General features: G+C 54.7%; 1 protein-coding gene and 1 long non-coding RNA gene across 12 annotated transcripts; one reads left to right on the top strand and one right to left on the bottom strand.

Moving 5' to 3' along the window:
• Positions 1-377: 377 nt before the first annotated feature.
• Positions 378-13330, top strand: LOC144152095 (uncharacterized). 5 transcript variants are annotated; one of them, XM_077683306.1, is made up of 6 exons: positions 378-527; positions 12009-12099; positions 12658-12760; positions 12880-12925; positions 12986-13118; positions 13179-13330. In XM_077683306.1, the coding sequence occupies exons 1-6, from the start codon at positions 520-522 to the stop codon at positions 13290-13292; spliced, it is 495 nt and encodes a 164-aa protein (XP_077539432.1). In that variant the 5' UTR covers positions 378-519; the 3' UTR covers positions 13293-13330. The 5 variants fall into 5 exon arrangements, with proteins under 5 accessions (XP_077539432.1, XP_077539430.1, XP_077539431.1 ...); XM_077683304.1 differs by having other exon boundaries at positions 12009-12138; XM_077683305.1 differs by lacking the exon at positions 12658-12760 and adding an exon at positions 12542-12620 and having other exon boundaries at positions 12009-12138.
• A 3252-nt stretch (positions 13331-16582) lies between these two features.
• LOC144151961 (uncharacterized) lies at positions 16583-23903 on the bottom strand. Of its 7 annotated transcripts, none has more exons than XR_013319015.1 (4): positions 23806-23903; positions 18591-18789; positions 18259-18435; positions 16583-16773 (listed from the first exon to the last, which is right to left on the bottom strand). It is a non-coding gene; the product is annotated as an uncharacterized LOC144151961 (long non-coding RNA). The 7 variants fall into 7 exon arrangements; XR_013319017.1 differs by having other exon boundaries at positions 18275-18435; positions 18670-18789; XR_013319018.1 differs by having other exon boundaries at positions 18275-18435; positions 18683-18789.
• Between the last annotated feature and the right edge of the window lie 1188 nt (positions 23904-25091).

The raw sequence follows: 25091 nt of genomic DNA, 5'->3' as shown, positions 1-25091 counted from the left end.
TGTCGGCGCGTTGAACCTTACAATCAATCAATCAATCAATCAATCAATCAATCAATCAATCAATCGTACGCAGTAGCATCTGTGTTCCCGCGCAGTCGACTGTTTCTTCAAGACGTGGCGTTTTTTATTCGGTTTCAAAAGCCGCGGAAGACGGCCGGTAACGGCCGCATGATCGATAGGACCGCGCAATCGCGCCAGCCGAAGCCCCTAGCAGACATGAAGAACCACGAAGCAAGAAGGTTAACTTGCTCCGTGACGCAGCATAAAATGCCTTGTCATGCATGCTCCGGTGGCCGCGCGGCTGCAACTTGATGCGATAACTTTTTCGTTTTGTTTTACAACTGGCAGAATGTTCTGGAAGACGATATCGGTGTGAAAGAGTGGAAGGGTAGGCGGTAGCCGACCAATAGCAGCGCTCTCTAATGCCAGGATAAGCGCGTTTTAGAACAAGTGGTACGCCATCTTGCCTGCCTGTTGCGCATCGGGCGGAGAGTAGCTGGCGGCGCGGTGACGGCGGTGATGGACAGGTGAGTTTTTTTCCACGCGGTATGCTGTCTATTGGGGAAGTTTGGTTCGCGCTAAGAGGTTGGCCGCTAGGAGGCCGGCGAGTGCGGACGCGCTTCACGTCGGCTCCCGCTAATATGCCAATTATCGCCGCGCTAATTATCCTATACCGAAGTTTCATTGTTACCACAGTGGGCGGTACCATCTCCGGCACAGACTGACACCACAGTCGACCAAGTGTGTGGGGGTCCGCTAGATCCCCTGGTCCATGGCCCGCGTGTGGGGGGCCTTTGAACGAGCGCGCTTCCCCGCGCTCGTGACGTCACCCCGCGGGCCGACGCGCCGACAGGCGCCTACCGCGCCGTTGCCGTTCCTCCTCGCCCAGCCTCCGGCCTCCTCTCCCCCGCCCCTTATAGGCTCGACGCGCGCGCTTCGCGCGCTCTCTCGCTCTTGCTTTTGCTCTGGGCTCTTGCTCCGGCTCTAGCCCCATGGATAGGGGAGATGGGGGAATGGAGGAGATGGGAGTCGGATACCGGGGCGCTCCTTGTCCCCGGCTGGCTCGTCTCCTCCCCGCCGCGCCGGCCGGTCGGGCGCTGTTTGGCCCTGATCGGACGCGCAGGGTAGGCCTCTGGTCACCTTGCGAGCGGCCCGCGTGCAACCTCGGCCATGGTCGCCTGTTTGGGCGACGCCGTAGGACGCGCGTCGTTACAGTGTAGTTCTTAACCCGGTCTTGGCGTTATTATGCACTGTACGACTCGGCCAATAAACCCCATGGTTCGTCCTGGCCCTTTGGAGCCTGTCGTCGCCTGTGTCGGTGAGTCGAACCCGTCGCGGCGTCTCCCTTGTGGACGCCGCGGACCTCTCTGGGGCATTTTGGATGGGTCATTTCCGGGCGTCGAGCTGACATCGTCGCTCAACGTCTCTAACGAGGCTAGCCGGGGTCGTTTGTTATCCCGTAGCCAGACCCGGTAAGCCCACATTGGCGCCCAACACGGGATCGACACTGCGCGACGGAACAGGCCCCTGGCCTTAGTCCCTGTGCGATTTACTGTGAGGTGAGCGGTTAGGCTTTTGAGCACCACGCTGTTTTTAGCAACGTGCTCGGGCCATCCGCCGCTGCCCGCGAACCGAGGCACTTATCGCCCGAGCCGCGCCAGCATCTCCTGTGTTCTGTACTACTCAACGTAGCGGCGATCCCGAGCCGGCGAAATTGACGTACGATTTGAACCTGGAGCAGAGCCATACGCTCGCTACGTCGGAAACGAGAACATCTTTTGCTCGGACGGCGTCAGCCTGCGTCCAACGTATCTCCACGTGCAGACGCCAAACGGCCCTGGTGGCCCAGTTTGCGTCTCGCTAAGGAGCCCCCTGCGCCTCGTCGAGAAGGAGCCTCCCGCTCTGATGACGATAATGCGCATTCGTCCTACCACGTGCGAGCGCCTATCGCGCATAGCACGCGTGGACGCCAGGGCCCTGTCGCAAAAGAGCACCTTTCGCTCCCACGACACGGCCGGGACAGCGTAGCACATCCCGGCGCGGGCATTGTACGACCCTTTGTTGTCGATCTTGCCCGGCGCGCGTGAGATGCAGTGCGCTGAGTCCGCAGCTAGGCCCACTGGGGAGCACTCTGTTTCCCAGGCATAGCTCGCATTACGATCTCGTGTTTCCAAAGCACGGCGGCCCGCTCGCCGCGTAGTGCTACGGACGACTTAGAGGTCGGGCCACACGTGCTGAACGAGTTCGACCGTTCCGTCGACCAACGTTCGTTCGTAGTGGAGACGGACCACGTGGCATTCAGCTGGCTTAAGTGGATACGCGAACCACGCGTGCTGGCCAAATAAGCTGCGCCCGTGAAAACGTCACCGTGCGCAATGGGAGTGGTAGCACCACGGGTGGCGGACGCCTGTCGCGAGCCCCCGTGACCGCTTGAATGCTCCTAACGCGCCTAGAACCCGACTGGCCCCGTAGCCGAGCGCTGAACGTCGGCCAGTTGGTGCGAGCCCCGACGGGAATGCGTTAAGCGTGCAAACGTTGCAATTCCCGGGCGATATCGCATACCGAGCAGACCCATTGTCAGCCGGTATTGCATCCAGCAGAGACGAGCAGGTGCCCGGTGATCAGAACGATCCGTGTTGTAAATATGATTTTAACTGGCTCTGTGTGAGTCGTGCTCTGTGTGAGCGGGCGACGCGGTCGCCGGAGGCTTCTAACCGCTTGTATTGTGGTCAGCCTCGAGCGCTTTGCAGCTCGTACTGCTGCAGGCGCGTTTTTTTTTATTTCTCGGATTCGTATCTGCTACACGCTCAATGTCTCTCGCTGAAGTTTATCTCACCGAAGGAAATTCCCCCTGAGAGTTTCACGGTGGTGAGCACCCGCAGTTTGAGGAAGGTATACGATACTTCCGTGACTCGCGGGCGGCTGGGCGAGTGGCCGCAAGACTTCCCGAAGTTGTGCCGCTCCGCTACCTGGCCAGGCATGTAGCGAGCTGATCTCCACTATCCTCGCTCTTGCCGTTGCGCTGAAGGAAGGGAAACGCGAACGTGGCGGCAAATATCAGCCCCAGTCGCTAACCCGGAGTTCCTGACGCGCGCCGCACCTGACGGAACCTATCCCCACGTGCTCGCACGTGTTCGTCGGTGCGATCGTCGAAAGGAGCACTGCCACGAATTTGGCAATCCCTAGACGAGAGGCGCACCCGGGGACCATATGTTGTCCGCCGGCATCGCCTTTGGCAGAACAAACCTCCTCCGAACGCAGCACGAAGGTCCGATTTGTAAATATGTAAATAGTAGGTCGTTTTGGCTCTGTGTGAGTCGCGCTCCGAGATGGAGCGGGCGACGCTTTCGTTGGAGGCATATAACCGCTGGTACTGCGGTAGGTCTCATGCGCTATGCAGCCAGGCTGCTGCAAGCGCGTTTTTATTTTTGCCACGGACCCGTGCCTGCGAGGAGCGGATGGGAGTTCTGCCGATAAAATCTCACCCGATAAGGCCCCACGAGGCTCAGCAAGGGTGGCGATTTACCGCAGTCTAGGGAAGCCGCGTTGAGCTTCCCCGACTCGCGAAGGGCCGGATAAGCGAGCGACCGTAAGACTTTTATTAAGTTGTGTCACTCTGCTTGAATTCGGGCCGAGCGCACATCGAGGAGCCTTTTTGCTTCTCGCTCGTGCAGCGCGTGCCACAGCGCGAAGTCCGGATCCCTCAATCTATCCGACTTCATGCAGCCAATCGAGAGGCGCAAACCACGGCAAAATACGGCGTACACTTTGGGGGACTCGATCCCGGGGGCCGTAGTCGTCGGTTCCTTTCGGGCTGCCGCTGTTTGCTTCGCTGATGGGCGACATTTTTCGCCCTGCGGAAGCACTAGGCATGGCGATGAGGACAAAGGACCGCGATATTCACCCGTTTGGCTTTCTCCGCGGGCCTGATCTCGCATCCTCACGTCCGAGCGGTCCGTTGGCGAGGGGCGACCTTTACGCCCCACGGCCGACTCGACCGAACGCCGAATCGCTACACCTAACGCTGGCAAGCGGCATTGTCCCAGCCACGGGAAGTTAGGCTTAGCGACGCTGTCTCCGCGATGCCCACCCCGGCAGCGAACTTGTCGGGCTGCTCAACGGCGAGCGGAGACACGTCACGCGAGGCGACGGGTCCGCTGTTTGGCCCAATAAGCCCACGTGATCAGACAGGCACACCCTCTCTCCTGAAGGCGGTCGTAGGGACCCCGCGGGAGAGGGAGGTCGCGCGGGAGAACGGGCTTACCTACTGCCCTATAACCGCGTGACCTACAAGGTTCCTCTCCCTCGCAACAGGTGCCCGTCCACCTTGTGAGGGGGGGGAGGGGAGAGCGGTACGTGACGTGGGACTGCGGCCCTTCCTTCCATTGGCCGCAGCAGGACGGACACCCCGTGACCCCTAGCGGCAGGCGCAGGTGCTCTCACGTGATAGTTGGGGGGTTGGTTTACCGACCCTCGTCATTCGGTCGTCAGGCAGCGCGCGCACCAGTCCACCGGCTCCACCTCGTTCCCTGGCATTGGACCCACGTGGTTGTCCGCTGTCCCGCCGCAGTACCTGCGCTAACCTGCCGACTTCTCCGGTCCCCGCTCCTGCCGCTGCTGTTCACCCCGACGCCCAGGCCATCACCACGACCATGGCATCGCAGGGTGAGCCCGCTCCCAGCAAGCCGGGACGCCGCAAGAGGCAAAGGCTTCCCGCTTCGCCCGTGTGGCCAGCGCATGGGAACGGAGGGCACCGCTGCTGCTACGGCGCGCCCTTCACGTGCGCCTCGCAGCAGCGCCCGGGCGCGCCCTTCGTGTGCACCTCTCAGCATCACCCTGGCGCGTCCCTCACGTGCGCCTCACGGCAGCACCCGGGCGCCCCGCTGCAGCCCCCTTCATCTTCTGGGCCACCGTCCGAGCCGCTGCCGCCGCCGCCGCCGAAGAAGGTCCGCCATGTGGCCACTTGGACGTACGAAGAGGGGCCAACCAACCCGCCGACGAGCTTCTTCTCGTCAAAGCGGTGGGAGCGGCAGAGGAGGGGCGAGCGGGCCATCCCGGAGGCCCGCTTGCACCAGCTATTCCGGGGCCGGACCTTGCCGCTCGACCTGGGGCGGCGCGGCGTGGAGGCCGTTCCTGCAGCCGCCGGCGGGGCCGCGGCCCAGGCCCCCTTGGTGGACCTCGACCAGCCTGGCTCCCAGCACCATCCAGCCGGAATCCAGACTCCGGAGTTCCCGCCGGCCCAGCTGGAAGCCGTGGTCCAGGCCCTCGCCACCAACGGGGCCTTCGCCGCGGCCATCGCGTCTCGGGTCTTCGCGACGCCCGCCTCCGCGGCGGCCGAGCTGGAGGACGTGATAATGGTGCCCCAAGCCACGGAGCCCCAATAAAAGTAGAGTCCAACCCCCCTTTTTCCGTTCCCTGCTTGTCCCTGCCTTTTTGGAGGCGGCGTTGCCCGGTCCGCTTAGATCGGGCTCGGTTTTGAGGAGGGGGGGATGTGGGGGTCCGCTAGATCCCCTGGTCCATGGCCCGCGTGTGGGGGGCCTTTGAACGAGCGCGCTTCCCCGCGCTCGTGACGTCACCCCGCGGGCCGACGCGCCGACAGGCGCCTACCGCGCCGTTGCCGTTCCTCCTCGCCCAGCCTCCGGCCTCCTCTCCCCCGCCCCTTATAGGCTCGACGCGCGCGCTTCGCGCGCTCTCTCGCTCTTGCTTTTGCTCTGGGCTCTTGCTCCGGCTCTAGCCCCATGGATAGGGGAGATGGGGGAATGGAGGAGATGGGAGTCGGATACCGGGGCGCTCCTTGTCCCCGGCTGGCTCGTCTCCTCCCCGCCGCGCCGGCCGGTCGGGCGCTGTTTGGCCCTGATCGGACGCGCAGGGTAGGCCTCTGGTCACCTTGCGAGCGGCCCGCGTGCAACCTCGGCCATGGTCGCCTGTTTGGGCGACGCCGTAGGACGCGCGTCGTTACAGTGTAGTTCTTAACCCGGTCTTGGCGTTATTATGCACTGTACGACTCGGCCAATAAACCCCATGGTTCGTCCTGGCCCTTTGGAGCCTGTCGTCGCCTGTGTCGGTGAGTCGAACCCGTCGCGGCGTCTCCCTTGTGGACGCCGCGGACCTCTCTGGGGCATTTTGGATGGGTCATTTCCGGGCGTCGAGCTGACATCGTCGCTCAACGTCTCTAACGAGGCTAGCCGGGGTCGTTTGTTATCCCGTAGCCAGACCCGGTAAGCCCACAAGTGGTACGTGAATTACTCGAGTTACGAACGATTTTCTTGTGCACAGCGTGGACGCCCCGCTAAGCCTAGCCGAGGCCTAGCGCGAGTACGGCCCCCGGGAGCGCCGACACCGGCCGTTAGGCCTAACCGCTGCTCGGTATGGCCCACGCGGACACGGCGATGGATATTAGCACGGCACCGAAGGAAGATAGGAGCTCGGATCTGCAGCTCGGCAGCCACGACGGCCGCACGAGCATCGGAGTTCAAGGCAGCGACATAACTCCAAGAGATACGGCGGGATGGACGACAGTGGGCAAGCGCACAAAGCCCGCCGCTGCCGCCGACGACGCTTCGAAAGCCGGTGAGTCCCCATCGATTGAACATACGTCGAGAGCGCGAGAGCGAGCTAGTTACGCCAGGAGAGCCACGGCAGCGGCCACGAAAGCAGCACGCATGCCACCGATACTGCCAAAGGACGATATCAAGATAATAGTGCGGCCACGTGGAGGCCTGAACATAGCGAGGACCGAGGCGACGATTATCATGTCCGCCGTAGTCTCAGCGGCAGGAATCCCGAAACAAGAAGCAAACGCGGACACAATCTGCACTAACGTGGCCCAAAATATCATCGTGGTGAGCACCCCCGATCCCCGCCGAGCGGGGCTATATGTCAGCATGCAAGGCCTCTTCATAGGAGGCAGGAATTACAAGGTCAGCGCGTATCAAGCGGCACACGAAGACACCGTGAAGGGTGTGATCAGAGGAATCGCGATCGAGGACTCCCCCGCCGAGATCAATGCCAATATCGTAAATGAGGCGAACCCTCTGGCATTACAAGCACACAGAATCGGCAACACGACAGCGGTAATCGTCCTGTTTGAGGGGCCCAAGGTCCCCAACTATGTGAAATACGGCCCGATTCTCCTGCGGTGCGGCCTATATAGGAAGCACTTCGATGTATGCAGACAATGCGGAAAAGTCGGCCATCGAAGCGACGTATGCCCCTTCCCTGACACCCGAGTATGCATTGCATGTGGCGAGGCTACCCCTAACGCGGACCACGACCGCCATTGCACGCCTAAATGCAAGCTGTGCGGCGGCCGTCACGTGACCGGAGCTCGCGAGTGCACAAACAAGTTCAAGGTGCCCTATGTTGTCAAGCGCCGGCAGTGGAACCGCAAGATGGATGCTCTAGGCAGCCAACGCTTCCCGGAATACAACACAGCTGCCGATTTCCCGCCATTGCACCCTGCATCGCCCGAAAACACACGAAGAAGATCGCGGTCGCAAACGCGCGGCAACAGTGGACACCGCTCTACCAGCAAGCGCAGCACAAGTCGCGCCCGACAGCCGTCCGTAACCCGTGAACGAGTCGCCTGGGCCGATACCCTCAAAACACCCAAGACGCCTGTACGACCATCCCAAACGGAGGACACCGCAATGAAGGCTCTCCAGAACGAAAACGCCCAACTACGCCAGAAGATCACTGAACTTGAACGCATGAACGCGGACATCAACACGAAGCTGGACCGACTCCTCGCCCTACAGCAGCAAGCGCCATCCGAACGGCACTCATCACCATCAGGCAACCCGCCGCCCGCAGAGGCAGCCACCTTGGAGGCACGACCAGAACAGGACCCACGAAGTCAACAGCGGGAAGCGGAGCCGACACCTAAGCGCAGGGCACTCGAGGCCGCCAAGGAACGGAAGCTACTAGTACGGCTTGAGAACTTGGAGGAACGCACCGACGCCTTCATTAAAATGTCAAACGAGCGCAGCGCGCAGTTAGAACAAACGTGCTGTAACATGCAAACCATGATCATGCAAATGCAAACCCAACTCCAAATGCTAATGTCGCACCTAGGCTTAGGTGGGGACCCTCAGCAGTTCCAGCCGGTTAATCAGCAACAAACGCACGGGCACCTTTCGCAATAAGCTCACCCGCACGAGACTTCTTGGTATGGCACTGGAACTGCAATGGATACGTTGGCAAGAAAGCCATACTACAGCAATACCTCCGACATCTCAACCGTAAGCCCGATGTTATTATGCTACAGGAAACGCTCAGCGAGTCCCCGCCGCAGCTCTCTGGGTATCGGGCGCACGCGCGTCCACCCAGTGCGCGTGCGACGTCCTCGGGGGCCGGCCGAGGGGTGTGCATTCTCGTGCGCAAAGACCTCATGTTCATAGAACACAGTCTCATCGAAAGCAGTGCGATCGAACACTGCGCGCTGGAAGTGATTGTTGGCAAGAAACGCAAAGAACGCATCCTTCTCGTCACGGTGTACAGCAATCCGACCCATCGCAAGCAGCGGTTTCGGGCTCCTCCATCGAGCGAACCGACTAGCCGCGGGTAGTACACTTCTGATCGGGGGAGACTTCAACGCGCCACACCAAGACTGGGGTTACCCGAAAACGACCGTCAAAGGCCGTAACTTGCTGGAGGACGCAACTGAGGCCGGGCTGCAGCTGCTCACGGACCCGGCGTACCCCACGCGTATCGGTACATCAGTCACCCGTGATACTACCACGGATCTCACCTTCATTAAGACGGCAGCGCCCACCCCGGGGGCGCGGTGGCAGAACACGGGCGAGGAACTCGGGAGCGACCACTACGTTCTCGAAGTGCGCGTTCCACTCCTGAACCCCAAGAGTGCGCAGAGCACCCGCACACATGAGCTCACGGACTGGAATAAGTTCAGGCGATGTCTACCTGAGGAAAGTGCGGAAATCGAAGACATCGAGGCATGGACGGCAGCAGTCATGCAGGCCACGGCCGAGGCGACCCGAACGATCGAGACTGACGAAAGCGTTAGCCAAATGGACAGCCGACTCGCCCACTTGCTCGAGGCCAAGCGTTCCATACAAGCGCGCTGGAGGAAGCAACGCACCAACAGGCGCCTCCGCAAGAAAGTCGCCATTCTGAACCAAGAGATCCAGGCGCATTGCAAATCGCTCAGCGCTCAACAGTGGCACGAGGTATGCAGCGAAGCCGATGGCCAGATACATAAGGGTAGGACATGGCGACTGCTCCGGCACTTGCTCGATGAGACTAAGACAAAAGGCTACCAACAGAACACCCTCGCTCGCATCCTTCACAAAGCCATCGCAGAGCGGGGCGAGTCCGAGGTGAGCAAACACCTAGAGGACAAATATCTCCCCGATTCCCCTATTGACCAGCACCCCGAATATGGCGGCGCTGCCAACGACGTCCTAGACCGGGACATCGAAGTCTGGGAAGTGCGGGCAGCCCTGCAAACTCTCAACTGCAAATCGGCGGCGGGCCCCGACCGAGTGACGAACAAGGCCCTTAAGAACCTCAATGATCAGGCTATCGTTGCGCTAACGCGCTATTATAACAAGTGCTGGCATGCAGGTCGTCTCCCGAGACAGTGGAAGACGGCCAGAACAGTCCTAATTCCGAAGCCGGGCAAACCGCCAAGTATCGACCATCTCCGGCCGATTTCGCTCACTTCGTGTGTGGGCAAAGTCTTAGAACATGTCCTCCTCAACCGATGGCAGCGCTATCTCGAAGACAACGAACTCTACCCCGACTCACTCATAGGGTTTCGGAGTCACCTGAGCACTCAAGATGCCATGCTCCTCCTTAAGCACGAGGTCATCGACGACATGGTCAACGCCCGGGACAACAAGGCGGTGTTGGGCCTCGACCTCCAAAGTGCCTTCGATAGGGTGCGGCACTCTGCGATTCTGGCGCAAGTCTCTCACTTGAACATGGGGCGGCGGACGTACGCATACATACGGGACTTCCTCACAGGCCGCTACACGCAAATGTGCGCCGGTGAGCTCCAATTACCCGAGAAGCAACTTGGCAGCAGAGGTACCCCCCAGGGATCCGTGGTATCGCCGCTGCTTTTCAACCTGGTTATGATTGGCGTCGCCAACCGCCTCGGGCAGGTGCCGGACGTTCGGCACACCATCTATGCCGACGACATTACACTGTGGGTCACGGGAGGGAGCGACGGCCACATCGAAGATACTCTCCAAGCAGCAGTCGACGCTATCGAAGACCAGCTTGATGGCACGAGCCTCATATGCTCCCCCTCTAAATCAGAGCTGCTCATCCTCCCCCCGAGGGGCAGGCGCAAGCCGCAATCACCAATTCCCATTACGGTGTGTACGACAGGGGGCCAGGCGATTCCCGAAGTCGCACAGATACGGGTTTTGGGCCTCCTGATCGAGCGGAACCGAACCAACGGGTCCACGGTCAGCAAGATAGCAACGAAGGCGGCAGCGGCGGTCCATCTCATCCGGCGCATCTCCACGCGACATGCGGGCATGAAAGAATCCAGCCTCACTCGACTGGTACAATCGTTTGCCGTCAGCCACATCGCATATGTGGCCGCCTTCCACAACTGGCGGCAGTGCGAGCGGGAAAAGGTGGACGCCACTATCCGCAAGACCTACAAGACAGCTTTGGGACTTCTCCAGAGTACCAGCACTGCAAAGTTGCTCGCTCTAGGTGTCCATAATACCCTGGATGAGATTTCCGAAGCCCAGCGCACCGCCCAAATAGAACGCCTATCTAGAACACGGACGGGCCGCTACATCCTCCACCAAGTGGGCCTCCTCCCCCGAGGCGGCCTGCAGGGGTCCAAGGAGCAGATACCGGCAGACGTACGCAACCGTCTCATCGTATGTCCTATTCCCAGGAACATGAACCCCGAGCACAACCACGACCGCAGAGTTGCTAGAGCGCGAGCTCTGGTGGACTTACATGCACAAGACACCGGCGCAGTCTTCGTCGACGCGGCCGAGCATCAGAGTCAGCACGCCACCTTTGCGGCCGCAGTGGTGACGGCTACAACGGGCGAAATCAGGTCTTCCGCATGCTTCCGGGCTAGCAAGGCCTCACACGCCGAAGAGGTGGCCATTGCCCTGGCTATAGTGAATCTCCAGTGGACTACGGTGCTCAGCGATTCAAGAACAGCAGTGCTAAACTACGCTCAGAACAGGGTGTGCAGTGTCGCGGCGCGTGTCCTCCGTACAGCAGGAGTGCGTGACAGTGCGGTGTGTGTGAAGTGGTTCCCGGCACATATGGGCCCCAGTGTATCCCGCCGGGGCAATGACAACCACAACGAGACGGCCCATGCCGCCGCGCGAGGACTGGCCGACCGCGCGGTGGCTAGTGGTGTCGAAATCTCGGAGTGGCAACCCCCAGAAGGTAACCAGGACCCCCTGACCACCTACAACGAAGTGCTACAGTGGTACCGATTCAACAGGAGGACTATGCCGCCCCCGCATCCGGGACTTACTCGAGCGGAGGCGGTGCTATATAGACAGCTGCAAACTGATTCAATACTGACTCCAGTGCTAGCCAGACATGTGTGCCCGGAGGTATATGAAAGTGACATTTGTAGACTGTGCGAGCGGGAGCGAGCCACTACGGCTCATCTCCTCTGGAACTGTCAACTACGACCGCGTGAGGCCAGCGAGACCACTACGCTCCCACCGCAGTACAATGCGGCGAAGAAGAGCAAGGACTACAACACCCAGCTACAGGCCGTCCAGCAGGTTGCGGCGGCCCTCGAACGGCAGCGGCCGGAGTGCGACGCGCGGAAGGGGGTACGATCCCCCCGACCTCGTAGAGCGCGCCCGGGTGCGGCTCAAGAGGTGCTATCGTAACGACGTCGCGGCCGCGTCACGGCACCTGGGCCCCTGTTAAGGGCGCCCCACCGTCTGCAGGCCCAAATAAAGTTTATTCTCTCTCTCTCTCTCTCTCGCGCGCGCTAAGAGATATTTTAATGCCATAAGTGTTGTCGTTTTCGTTTCCTTCAGTCGTTTTTCGTTGTGCCTGTGCCATCCCCGCTCCCAACCGGCTCGCTCGGACAAGCGAATACTCACGAGGGCCTCACGGACTTCCTTCACGGTATGCTGCTTCAGTCTTCACCGACGACTCTTCCAAGTGGTGAGTTCCGTGGCTGAAGGCCCGGTGCGACGTGCGGCGTGCCCACGAAACCGGCTTTGGTATCATTTTTTTCGCGACGCTGAACGTTTGCGTATTTGAATTTTCCTAACCGAGCGCACATTAGCCTCGGAGCCGGACGTTTCCTGGGCCGTCGCGACGCAGGGATTCCGACTGTCGCCAAAGCTTTGCGGTGCGCGTTAGGCTGTAGCTTTCGGGACAGCGGCGCAGTGGCGGTGTTGGAGCCCTTCGCCACTGCCTCTAGCGTCGGACTCAGCTCGGAAGCCCCGTTAGGTTGTGGTGATAGTCGGTCTTCCTTTCCGAACGGCGCGGTAGCCGAGGTATATGCACTTCGATAATGCCTTCCGTTCGCACGTCCTCGGTTCGCGCGGCGTTCGGTATACAGTCGCCACCTTCAACGAGCATCACTGAAGCACGGAACGCAGCTCTGCGGTCCGCGGCTCCAAATTGGGGTCGTGGCAAAGGCGAGTGATGGAATTGGTGTCCTTGGTTCCTTTTCAGGTTCGCGTCCGGCACCGCCTCCGCCCTCCCCTTTCCCTGACTCTTGCGTCGTGTCTTATTGCACTTGCTCCTTTCCGCAAACATGCACTACTCTTCTGGCTAGGCAGGTACACGTCTCCATCTGTCCTATCTACTGAGCTCGACGACGCGTGTTTTGTACTGAGGTGTTTTCTGGTAATAAAAGTGGTTCTGTCGCTGTTCGTCTGTTACTTTGCCTTTCAGCGTCCCTTCCCGTTCCTGCCAGGCGTAATCATGGTCCCCGCATTCGGTAAGCCGTGATTACCTTCGAAATTGCAACATTTCTAACGTGCTTTGCCTTTTGTTCCAGACCGCCTCCTGCCTATGCGTACCGGCCACCGCCGAGCAGGACGGGGCCGTCATCGAGACGTCCAGAATGCCGTTCGAGTCGAGCTGTACATGGCTGCGCCTGTCTTGAAATCATTAAACCCTGTTTGCAATCGGTAAGGAATGGTGATCTCCCTAAACGTAACATTTTTAACGTGATTTGCCTCTTGGTGCAGACCGCCTCCTATCTATGCGTCCTGGTTACCACCTTGGAGGACGGTGCCGTCATCGAGCCTTCACGGATGCCGTTAGAGTCGAGCTGTCCGTCGCTGCGCCTGTCTTGGAATTAAACCCTGTTCGAAACCGGAGTACTGCCTTTGTCGTTTGTACACAGTCGATGCGGCTCGCTGGCTCTGTCGGCTCGAGCGACATCAAGTACTGTGTCGGTCTCTTGTATCTCGTTTCGAACAGTATTTTAGCACATCCTAGTTGTCATAATGGCGCTCATTAAAGTTCGGAGAGAGAAAAAAAGAGCGAACAAGTTCGCACTCCTAGTGTGAGCCTAATTCCAAAAATGATTCGCTAGGAGTGCGGTTAGGGACCCCGTGTGAACGTCGCACCGTTCATGAAGCGAAGTTCTTACTCGGGTACTTTGTCCTCTGGGCTCTGGCTGATGTGAAAGTGTTCATTCTAGGCAACGTGTCCTCCCAGGATTTGGCCCCGGACGGCGGAAAAGGTAAACGAACTGTTGTGTGTAACTTGTACAGGGGAGTTCGGCGTAGCCGCCAGCAAAGCAGCATGCGGACAGAAGTCTGAACGTTCTTGTCGTCACTCGTAGAGTTGACTGTAATACTCGGCGTACTGTTTAGTTTTCTCAGTGGCTCTAACTGCACCAATTTGTGTCCAGATAAACCATGGTGTGCCATACCAGAGTGTTATCAGATGTAGCTGCTCAAAGATTAGCGATTCAGTATCGACACGTGTTGTACGTAAATGTGCAGTGAAGGGCTCGATTATGCATGGTGGCAATGCGAAAAACTGTCGCAAAGCGCCTCAGTGACGCTAAGCCCCAAGCAGATCGTCACAGAGGAGCCTAGCAGCCCTGCAAGGGTGGTGCATTACCTGTGCGAAGGATGAGAGCCTGTGGGGAACCCCGACTGAGTTTTCACCCCCAGAGGGACGTTTGCTTCAAACTCACCGGAAATAAACAGTGTGCGCGCGTTCCGGTGTTCGTAGTGATGGTGAAGAGTCAAAGTGAAGAGTCAAAAGACGTTTGGTTATGTCTCCCGCCTACTTTTTTGCTTAGCCAGCGGGCTCCTTCATCTCGAAAGCAAGTGTGCCCTGGCAGAGAATATATTTCCTTCGTGGTCAATAAAAATGCATAAAATGATTTACGATTGTTGTCCTCCCTTGCTCCACTCACCAAAGCGTTCAGCACTAATCAGAGGCACCGAAAGCACAGCGGCAAACAAATAATGTTCACATACGGCCATATTTTCGCTTCAAACCAGAGGCCTATCCTATTGGAGTCCTATTCGACGATAGAAATACATGTACTGAATTAAGTAAAGAAACAGTAATGCGATAACAGACCAAGTAAAAGAAATGAAAGAGAAAGGAACAAAAGTGAAAAAAATTGCTGAAAAGGTACTGAATCAGGCTTACGGCTTATGCGCGGGGCCCAATCTCTGACAAGACGACGGAATCTGCCGGCCACTGTATACCGCCATCTAACCTCCACATGTCATTGGCGCAGAGAAACGCCCTCTCACGGACTGACTCCGCCATTAAATGGCTCTAATAATGTTCCCTACTGCGTGTGGAACTAAACACATGAGTAATTTGCCTGGTCAAGCTAAGGCTGAAAGCTTCAGAACTAGCGCTACTAGCCACGGGTGTACTAATGGGGACGAAATATGTACTTCTCAACTCAGCCCGCATGCAGGCGCAAAGTTACACTTTGCCTCGACGGGCGCTTTCTAAGCATTCAGACGGCGCCGAAAAGGGCAAGGAAGGCGCCAAGAGGCATGATTTGCGTCGCCGCTATCAGGAAAATCTTTTGCAGATGAGGGGGGTATTTTCAAGCATTCTTTAGCAAAACTTTTGGTAGCATTTCGGCTGGCGTACCCGCAAATTTTCCCGCCATTTTTTTGCGGGGCTACCATGGTTGCCAGACCAGGAATGCCCTCCCCGCTAAAAGAGCGGCTGCAGGTGGTCGCCAGTTTATGTTCGCAGATCCGTAAGTCCGCTGTGGTTACAAACACCTGGACGCTCGCGCCGCGATCTCTGGCTCGGGCCCGGGTGCAGATCTGTCAGTCCGCTCTGGTTGCAAACCCTTGCTCGCTCGCGCCGTGGCTGCTCGCTCCCACCACGACTCTGGCTCTGGCCAGGGTTCGTTCTTTTTTTTTTCGCTTCGTCCCTAGGGGAGGTACTACAAACGTATGGGGCCCGTAAAGGCCGCGAGAAGAGACCGTAAAGGCCGCGGGAAATTGCGGGAAAATTGGATGAGATTGCGGGAAAACCCAGGCCAGAGCCCGAGCCGCGGAGCGAGCGAGCAGGGGTTTGCAACCAGAGCGGACTATCCGCGGCCTTTACGGGCCCCAATCCGCGCCGAAAAGGACAAGGAAGGCGCCAAGAGGCACGATTTGCGTCGCCGTTATCAGGAAAATCTTTTGCTGATAAGGGGGGTATTTTCAAGCATTCTTTAGCAAAACTTTTCACTCGAAGGTGTAACCATGGTGTAACTAGGCTGCGCGAAAAGGTGTAAACTTTGACTCCCTTGAGGGTGTACGTGCTGACTCTCTTTTGCAGGGCTATACCTACACCCTTTGAGGGAAAAAGTTTCGCTAAAGAACGCTTGAAAGACCCCCCTTATCAGCAAAAGATTTTCTTGATAATGGCGACGCAAATCGTGCCTCTTAGCGCCTTTCTTGCGCCTTTTGGTGCCTTCAGAATGGTTAGACAACGCCCGTTCAGGCCAAAAATTTTCGGGACGCTCAAAATATACGCCCCTTCACATCCACAAGCCTGCGAAGCTGTAATTAGCCACGCATTACCGAGTTTCGCGTAATTAATTAACGGAGACAGTAATTTAGAAATCCGCGGACCTTTCAGCAAACTTGCCGTGTTTTGACCATAGTGCAGAATACTTCGGCTCGAAGGGTGAGAACTTTCATGTTATCGGGCAAATCTTTTGCCGATAAAGGTGGTCTTTTCAAGCGTTCTTTAGTTAAACTTTTCACTGGAACTGTGGAAGTATAAGCCCTGCAGAAGGGTGTCAGTCCTTGCACCTGAGAGAGGAAGAGAGAGAGAAATATGTTTATTGGAGAGGTTGGCCTAGGAAAGTCAGAATTTGCTCCCTTGCGTGCAGCGTAATGTTAGACCTTTTGAGGGAAACGTTCACATTACGTGTGTAAGTTTTCTCTTCGACGTGAGTTTTCATGTGATCTTATTTATTCGTGTTCAGAGATCTTAGTGAGTGAGGGTTTGTTCTAAAACGTAGTTTCCCATCCAAATTCCCTTTTATATTCATGTTTTTAATTTTTTCTTGTACATGCACGCCACTGTGCTCAAGCTGGCGTAGCCAGCGAGCTCAGGAGCCTTGATAGAGGCAGCAAATATTTAGAACTCTTTTATTTTCGCAATTGAAGCAAGGAGTATATATATGAGCGACATGGCGAGATGCTACGACGTCATGTTTTGGCGGCGTGAAGGATTGCAAGCTTGTACAGAACACGGGCAGGCTTGGACGCGCTTCGGGTTTGGGACTTCAAAGAGGTGTTCTGACTTGTCGAACAAGGCCAGCGCGCTGAAGCTAGGTGAATGCAACATCTGAACAACAAAGAAGAACAAGAAGAAAAAGCCACAGTTACACATATGCAGCAGTCAGGAACGGAAGCAGCTGCGGGCTAGCGACCCGGTTTATTACAGCTCCATAGCAGGGAAGGGAGCAGGCCGATAAGCATCCTTAGGCACCACAGATTACATGAAATTAGTTTTATAGACTTTCAGTTATGCTTCTACGAGGTTGCGGCTTCGATTCCCGGCCGCGGCGGCCGCTTTTCTGATGGAGGCGAAAAGCAAAAACACCCGTGTGTACAAGATTTCGGCGCACGTTAAAAAAAATGGCAGCATCTCAACTCCGTGGATAATGGCGAGGGTGCGGAGTACGGGGACCGTGACATCCAAATTGCACCCCGAGTGAAATACGATTTGCGCCCCGACCGTCATTCGATTTTAGTCACTTTGCCTCCGCTTGCCGCGGTTTCGTATTCGGGGAAGCTCGTTGTCTTCGTAGACGTTAGCAGCAGCAGAGTCCGTCAATGCTTTTCAAAAGCATTGACGGACTCTGGGAGCAGCGTGACGCGTCTTACGTTCGTTTCCGTCCATGGCGGGAAGAGGGTATGGGATTTTCAGAACCCGCTTACATACGCGGTGCACCGCGGCGCCATCTCGTGTTTCCGCGTAGCGCCATTTAGCGTAGTTCGATGCAGTCACTGTGTATTACAACTTGATCACAACCTGACTACACCGGTGCTTTTGCGCGTTTTCTCGTTGCTAGATTATGTTAGTGCCTGTTTTCGAGTGTGTTGGAGTGCTCTTGTGCCCTTTTAGATAGTTTCCGCAGAGATTTTCGCTTAATGGTGGTGTGCGCACGGATTGACGCGGACGGACATAGGGAGGTCCTAAGCTACTCCGCACCCTTACAGGCGAGGGAGTAAGCCGTTTGGCTCTCGGGTACTAACTCACGGTCGTAGCCCAATGGGTAAGACGACTGACACTACCTCTGTCTTGTCTACCAAACACAGACTCAAATCCTGCCGGTGCCTGTGTGATTTTCTGCGATTTTAAATGTTATGCGCACGGACGCGGACGGACATTGTGAGGTCCTAAGGTGCTCCGCACCTAAAAAACGCGCCTCGTCGCCTGCGTTGCGTCGGCGCGTTAAGCGATACAATCAATCAAGCTTTACAGCGCAGGGTACAACACTTCGCCTTCCAGCCAACCCTTCTACAATACGCTTACTCTCAACTGGCACCGTTAACACGATCCCCCAGCCCCTCGAAGGCCACCGCCTTAGCCAACTTGCTTGTCTATCCACAACCCCCTAAGGTTCGTTCCTCCTGCATTAACTGAACCTGACTGCTCCACTTCGACAAGGCCACTGAATTCGCATATGGATGACTTTTGAAATGCACGCTGGCTTTCTCTGATGCTACGTTTTACGGCCCTTACGAAATAATTTCTTGTCATTCGGTAAGTTGGCTTTCCGAATACGGGGTTGGTTAGCCTCACTACGTTGGAACTGGAGCGCACCAAAGGAGCATCGTACCTATGCGCCTCCTGGACAACGTCGAGAAGGCAGAGAGGGGGCCAGCTGGCAGGCGCCTCTGCAGCATCCCAGGAGGCTGTTGATGCGGCGACCAAGCGCCCAGCCTCGCGTGCAGGGCCTTCGCATATCGCAGTCCAAGTCTGACGCCCACGATGGAGAGCCTGTGTGTGCATGGTAACCACAGAGAGGTGTTTTACGTAAGCTTTGCCATTGCCGCAACAGTGCCGCAAATGGCTATGAACCAGCCCATCTGGTCCACATGGCGTGCATCACAAAGGGAGTGAACCAGCTGCTGGCAAGGGCAGGGGGTACTCACACCAATGAGCCCTCTCCGTTACCAGGCATGTACGGGCTACCAGCACCACCTTCTGGGCCGAGCAGTGAAAAGCCCTCGCCTAGCGCAAGCACCTGCGGTGCTCGCGATCCGACACGTCCGCACACGGGGCTCCCCAGGCGCAGAACCTTTGCCCGAAACAGGCAGCAGGCACGCCCAGCTCCAAGCCCTCCAGGCGGCCCTGCGACATGTATATATAGAGCGACTTCAGGTGAACCACGGTGTACCCGATTGTGACCAGCCCACGTCCCCGGAACCATCGCCATACCTCGACTCCGAAGGTAACCCAAGAGAAAATGTAACTGGTCCCAGGTGGTGTATGGTTAAATTCCCATTTGGGCCCAGCTGGTCCCAACTGGTACCAGCTAGTTCCAGCTGGGAATTTAACCATAAAACAGTGGTACCAACTACTATTTTCTCTTGGGAAGGTCACAGTTCTGCACAAGAATGAGATTTTTTCATTTAGTTGTTCTTGTCCCAAATGCAAAAGAAAATTTTTGGCATATAAGCATTCTACGCCCGTACAGCAGCTTCCAGTGTAAGGCCAATGGAGCTCATTCTGTGCAGTCTGCATCGAATTTATGCAGTTACGTTATAACATAATTTACTTTACTTTAGCCTCTCGTTTTCTTTTTAAGATAAGACCTGCACTACAAATATATGTGTAGTGCAGGTGCTTTGTTAAAAAAAACGACAGGCTATGAATCATGCATACAAGAAGCGTTATATCGCTAGCAATAATTTCAGCAAATACCAACCCTAAACACACAGATATAAGCACAAGAACAGCGCTGTTAATGGCGAAAATTACATGAACATGGCAGGATTACCCCTCACGCAAAGCGGAATAATTCAGTCATCGGTATTTGTCAAGCCATGCCAGTTGTGATTTCCGTTTCTGTTTTGAGTCTCTAACGCAGCCCATCTCGTAGCTTCTATCAGAGCTCTGAGCGAACATAAGAAGCTGGCCGACATTTTAGTACAGCCCAAATGTCGAGTCTGCTGTAGTGAGCTCCCTTTTGGGGTTCTGAAATAGTTGCATTATTCTCTGTCAAGTATTCAATGCTTCGTGCATAAATGCCCTATAGCCTACCTGAAGGCTCGTACTATACAGTAACTTTTCTGGGGCGGCCATACCTTTAAGTGTAAGAACCACTCTTGGATAAGGCATAGCAAGCCACTGCTAAGTTCATTATTCAATGCCATATCAAACATTAAATTTAGCAAGAAAAAATAATAACACAAAGACGGCGGCGTGTGACCATGCTCTTGCGGTTAGGCATGTCCTGTGCAAGTCGAGCAAAATCTTGCCACATTTGGAATTCTGTCGTAAGATCTGAGGAAGGAATCCTAATAAGGTTCTACCAGTTTGGTTTCAAACATTAATGAAATAACAAACTTTTTAGCGCACTCGTGCACTGCCACTGTTCAGCCGAATACAGACTGCCGGTTTAGTCTTTACAGTGTAAGAGCATGGACGGTTTTGGAATGTATAGGGCGCATAAGAATTTTGTAGTTTTCGTTAGTGACACGGGAAATGGAAATTAAGTTGGGAAGCTCCTTAGTCCACCAAAAAACAGAGCATTGGACAGTCGTACAGACCCAGCATGACCTTTAGGCATGATGCGATGCTCGAAACAAGTCAGCATTTTGTTTCCCAGAGTGCACCAAGAAAACATGCGTAATGGCATGGTCACGCATACATAAATGCTACAGACTACCACGCTTCAGCATGAAATGGACAGTAATGACACAGTTAAAGTATTCCATTGGATAACAGAGGCCCTGATGTTCAAACTGAAGCATGGCTACAGGATACAAAATGATAGACACAGAAGAGGCTACAACATGATAGAGTGGCTTAAACTTGCAGAGTTGATAATTTCTCTGTCATTTTGGTTACTGAGGTAACGCTGACGATTGCTCAAAATTTCCTTCATGTGACATTTTAGAATGTAACATGTAGAATGTAACCGTTGTGGCTCCAGGCAGAATTACATCAGCGCGCGTGTGGGTGATATGATGCACACACATTTGGGGGGGGAGGTGTGCTGATGCTCTTGAGAGGGCCGGTGGTCTAGACCACCAGCAAGAATAGAGCGTCCGCCAATCTTGCTGGCGGACGCTCCAGCAAGATTGTGTTTTGTGTGTGACCGCCTGCGTGTATCCGGCTCGGCGGAATATCATGCCGGGAATTGTGTGGGAGCGCCTCGTCTCAGTGACAATGTCGCGCCTATTCATCGACCTCATACGGAAAGAATTGGCACGGCGACGGCTGGACACTGCCGGTTTCAAAGAAGAACTCATTCGGTGACTGGAAGCCGACATTCGGCAAGCTAGCCCCCCGGTTGAAGCGAAGGCTTCTGCCTCGTCCGCCGCGGTGCCTTTGACGCTACACCCAGCCACGGTACTCGACGTACACGAAACAAGCAACGATCACGAAACAAACGCGTTCTTGATTCACTGCAGCACAATCGCAACCCGCGTACAGCGCTTTGGTCCCGGCAAGGTCGTTGACGCTTGACGACGCGACGGCGTAACTATGGTCCCTAGAACATATTTCTAGGGACCATAGCGGAACGGCGGTCGGCAAGCAAGCGCGGCCATATTAGAAGTAGTTCTTCCAAACGTTCGTCAGTGACGTCACGCTAACGGCGAGACGCCATTGGTTGCGGATGGGCACAACTTCCCTTTGATGTGAGAGATGCCGCTGCAGAGTTAAGCTGTCACTGGGGCTCTTCGATTTACACTCTCGGACTCACCGCGGATAGTCCGCGGGTAGTCCGAGGATTCCCCGAAGCCATAGGGATACACGGGAAAATCGAATGTTGGACTGCTTCTCGGGGAGTCCGCGGTGAGCCCGAGACTGTAAATCGAAGAGGCCCACTGACTATTGGTGGTGAGATGTTTGAGTGGCGCCCTCTGGCTCTGACGTCGGCTTAGGGACTCGCGCGGCTGTCGTCTGCTACACTCAGCTTGTGAGGGGCAGCAGGGCCTGTGCTAGAAATTGCCCGCTTTGATGCTTTCGTGTATTAAAACGTGTACTTCTGGTCATTCAGTTATTTTTGCCAGCTTGACACATCTGAATAATTTCAAGCTGTATACCCCGCAAGTTTGCAACACACGAGGAGAAAGAGAACAACTTTCTTCTGAGCATCGGTCAGATGATCGTGTGTAACTCGTCCTTTCTAGCTTATTTGCGAAGATCAGTGCTCAGAGCTCCTCCATAAGTATTCAAAATGTGTAGGCTTCCCTGCAGTATTTTTGAGATGCCCTTATGAAGACTCCACACTCCATGCTACGTACAAAGCAGCGGCCCCTACATGCGCATCGCACAGCAGGAAATAAAACGTCTGTCTTGTATTTCTTTCGTTGTTTTTGTCTTGTATCAGATGAATGTTTCTTTTTTTTGTGCCTTACGCATTAATATTTCTGAACCGTCACAAACATCTTATTGATAGGTTTGGGGATGTTTGAGAGGCTCACAAAGATCGTGTGGTATTTTCTTCAGACTGTATGGCATACGTTCCCTTCTTCACAAATTTTCTTTCGTTATGGCTGCGTGCAAGAAGGTCATATCAACAGCGTGCGTTGTTTATTCACATGCAAATACAATGAGAAGGTTTGTGCTACGCCACCGCGATCGCGCCCCAGACAACGTTGCACAGAGTACTGGAAGGTGGCTTTTGTGCTGCGAATGTCTATCGTAGCCGTCCTTATCATAATGAACTGACTCTCAACCCGAACAATTATGACATGATTACGGTGTTGAAGGCTTGATATACTCGCTAAGGAACGCAATAAACAGCATACGCACATATATTACAAGACTCGAAACCTACGAATATTTCCAAGCAGCTCTTTGTTTTCCAGTCCTTCCAGGCCTGAAGAACAAATACTGGTCTACTCGGAATGGCGTTCTAAGAATTCAAGAAAATTACTCAGTCTCTTGTCCTGGACTGAGGACCTGGCCCACAAACCAGCTCGATTTTAATGCTGAATATTGTTTTCTCCTCCTCCCTTTACTCCTCCTCCTGAGTGGAGTTCTACTCCAACGCATATCTGAATATCGGGAAGGTATGGCTGTGGGAAATGTACCGAAATATCCCTCCAGGTCTGAACAAATATAGTGTTACTGTATCTTTACCACAGACGTGCCTCGTTTCGCTGAATAAACCTCCATACTGGTTAGAAACGTGGTATAAAACTAGCACGCGCCTATACACACAGGGGGTTATTTGGAACTCAACCTACAGTTTTTGCAGCTCATAGTGCATGTCGGCATACTTTCATGTCATGACAACGTAAAGTGATGTGATACAATACTTTCGAGCGTTCGGCAAGGTTGCAAAACTGTTTTACTTCACATAAGCTTACCGGGAAACGCAATGCCTTCTGCCGAAGTCGACAGCCCCAAAGGTCTGCAGTTTGTTTTGGTGTTTTCACTGTTGTCGGGTACTAGCAGCTGGCTGTTCCCTTTGTTCGAAAGATTGCTTAAAAGAGAAGCTGACGCGTAGCTCCGACTCTTCGCGCTCCGTACAGGACCGGTTTCGCAAGGAATGGGGCGACGGCGGTGATGTTTCTTCCGTAGCGGTATCCAAAACTATGTTTGCAATAAAAACTATATTTTGATTCACGCCTTGAGATAATCTATGCGATTTTAAGTGTATTAATATGATTAAAAGTTACGTACATCCAAAATCTGGTGCGTACAAGCATCAGACGTCAACCGAGCGCAAAGACACAGCAGGGAGAGAGAGCCCCAGTGAACCAGACGACAAATGCGCGAATCCCTAAGCTGACGTCACACAGGCGCGCTTCGCAGCGCCGCCGGTAGTCGCACTCACCGCCAATAGTCAAACTATTGAGGCCCAATAATGTCTCTTTGTCTAGAGTTGCCCTTGCTCGGCTTTCCGGCATCTGCGGCGTTTTTTTTTTATCTGTCGCAGTGATGCCCCTTCTACCCTAGTTGTATAATAAAGTCATGTAAAATAATCAACAGCTACAGGTACAAAACACGTTGAGCGAGGCGAAACAGTGCAGCAAACGTTGCAACTTCTCCCAGAACCGTTTCGACCGTTTCCGCACTGAGCACCCATTTTCGACCACAGAGCAAGAAATCATGCATAAAACACAAGAAGGGCATTGGAAGGGTTTAAACACCGAGTGGTACATATAAACGACTTGCAATAGTTACCTTGTGAAATGACGTTCCAGCAGCACGGCGCAACCTAGCGCAAAATTTTCATCTGCGGGCGGCCATGTTTATAAAACTGCGATGGCTGAATCGGCTGAGTCAGTTTCGTAAAAAGTTCACAGACGTCTCTAATGGTGCAGAAATACAACGAAGCTTTAAAAATGTTGTGAGATATAATTAAAATAAAATTTTTAGTTTTTACTTATAGTTTTAAATATTTTAGATAAATACGAAATAAAATGGCAGCAAGGCAGACCCAGAACTTTATTCTTTCCCCCATGCCCAGAACCAACGAGCAGGCCATCTGAGCGGGACAGTTCTTTCCTCCGAAAGTTGCCGTGCTCAAAAGCGGCGTTTTCAGTTGGTTTAATCAGTGTACTAGCCTTTCTCTGAAGGTCGACGCGCGAGGCATTTCCGTTACGGCTGTACCTCCTTCACGCGCATTATGCGCGCCTATGCGTTTTATTCATCTATACACAAAAACAAAAGGTTGGGCTGACCGAATCAACATAAAAGCACGCATGCGCTTCCGCATACATCCCAATCGCAGTCATTCGTGGACATTTTTAGGACTCTCCCAGTGCGGAAGTCCCAGGGATGCCCATAGGCTGTGCTGTTTGGGACATGGGATTTCGGGCCTTTTTTGGGATGTCCTAAGGATGTTTGGTGTTGTCTGGTATCTTAATCCCTTGACAGGAAGGTGGCGTCATATCGCCAACCAGCAAAGGTAAAAATAGAAACGAGGGGAGTAAGGAACACGAAGCAGCGACGAGATAGTGCCACTGGTTGCAGAAGTTTCAGAATCGTGGTCGTGTTGGCTTGTTGCTGTCGTTACGAGTTCGTTTTTCAGTTTACAACCACTGAAAACTTCGGTGTGTTCGAGTACTTTACAATGAAATTTCGTTGCTGCGTCCTGAAATGCCCATGTAGTACAGGCAAATCATCGAGGAAGTGCGACATGCCCGCCGGAGAAGAGATCTCCTTTCATGCGCTGCCCGATGACGAACCTCGGTGAAGCAAGTGGCTACGTTTTGTGTACTTTGCAAACGGAGGAGGAAGCGAGCTAAATGAAGTACAAGTATGTTCGCTTCATTTCCGATGAAGTGATTACGGCAGGGACTTTTACGTTAGCTTACTCCTGGGACATGCTGGCACTCGTTGCCGACTTCGTCAAATCGCCGTCAAAGCACTCCAACTTCGAAAAAAAAAAAAAAAAAACGTACACACCGCCGCACATTGACACTCGTATCTTTCTGGTCGGAGAAGAGAGCTCGCGCAAACGGCTT

This window comes from Haemaphysalis longicornis, unplaced genomic scaffold, assembly GCF_048455015.1.
Source record: "Haemaphysalis longicornis isolate Haplotype H1 unplaced genomic scaffold, Haemaphysalis longicornis Haplotype H1 scaffold_9, whole genome shotgun sequence".
NCBI classification, from domain to species: Eukaryota; Metazoa; Arthropoda; class Arachnida; order Ixodida; family Ixodidae; genus Haemaphysalis; species Haemaphysalis longicornis.
Note: the sequence above shows the minus strand (reverse complement) of the source record. Positions and strands in the feature narration are given on the sequence as shown.

Excerpts from the sequence above, each read along its gene's own strand:
- LOC144152095 (XM_077683304.1), top strand. Across the intron at positions 12,139-12,657 it reads ACCGACGACTCTTCCAAGTG|GTTCGCGTCCGGCACCGCCT; the intron begins GTGAGTTCCGTG and ends GTTCCTTTTCAG. Across the intron at positions 13,119-13,178 it reads TTAAACCCTGTTTGCAATCG|ACCGCCTCCTATCTATGCGT; the intron begins GTAAGGAATGGT and ends CTCTTGGTGCAG.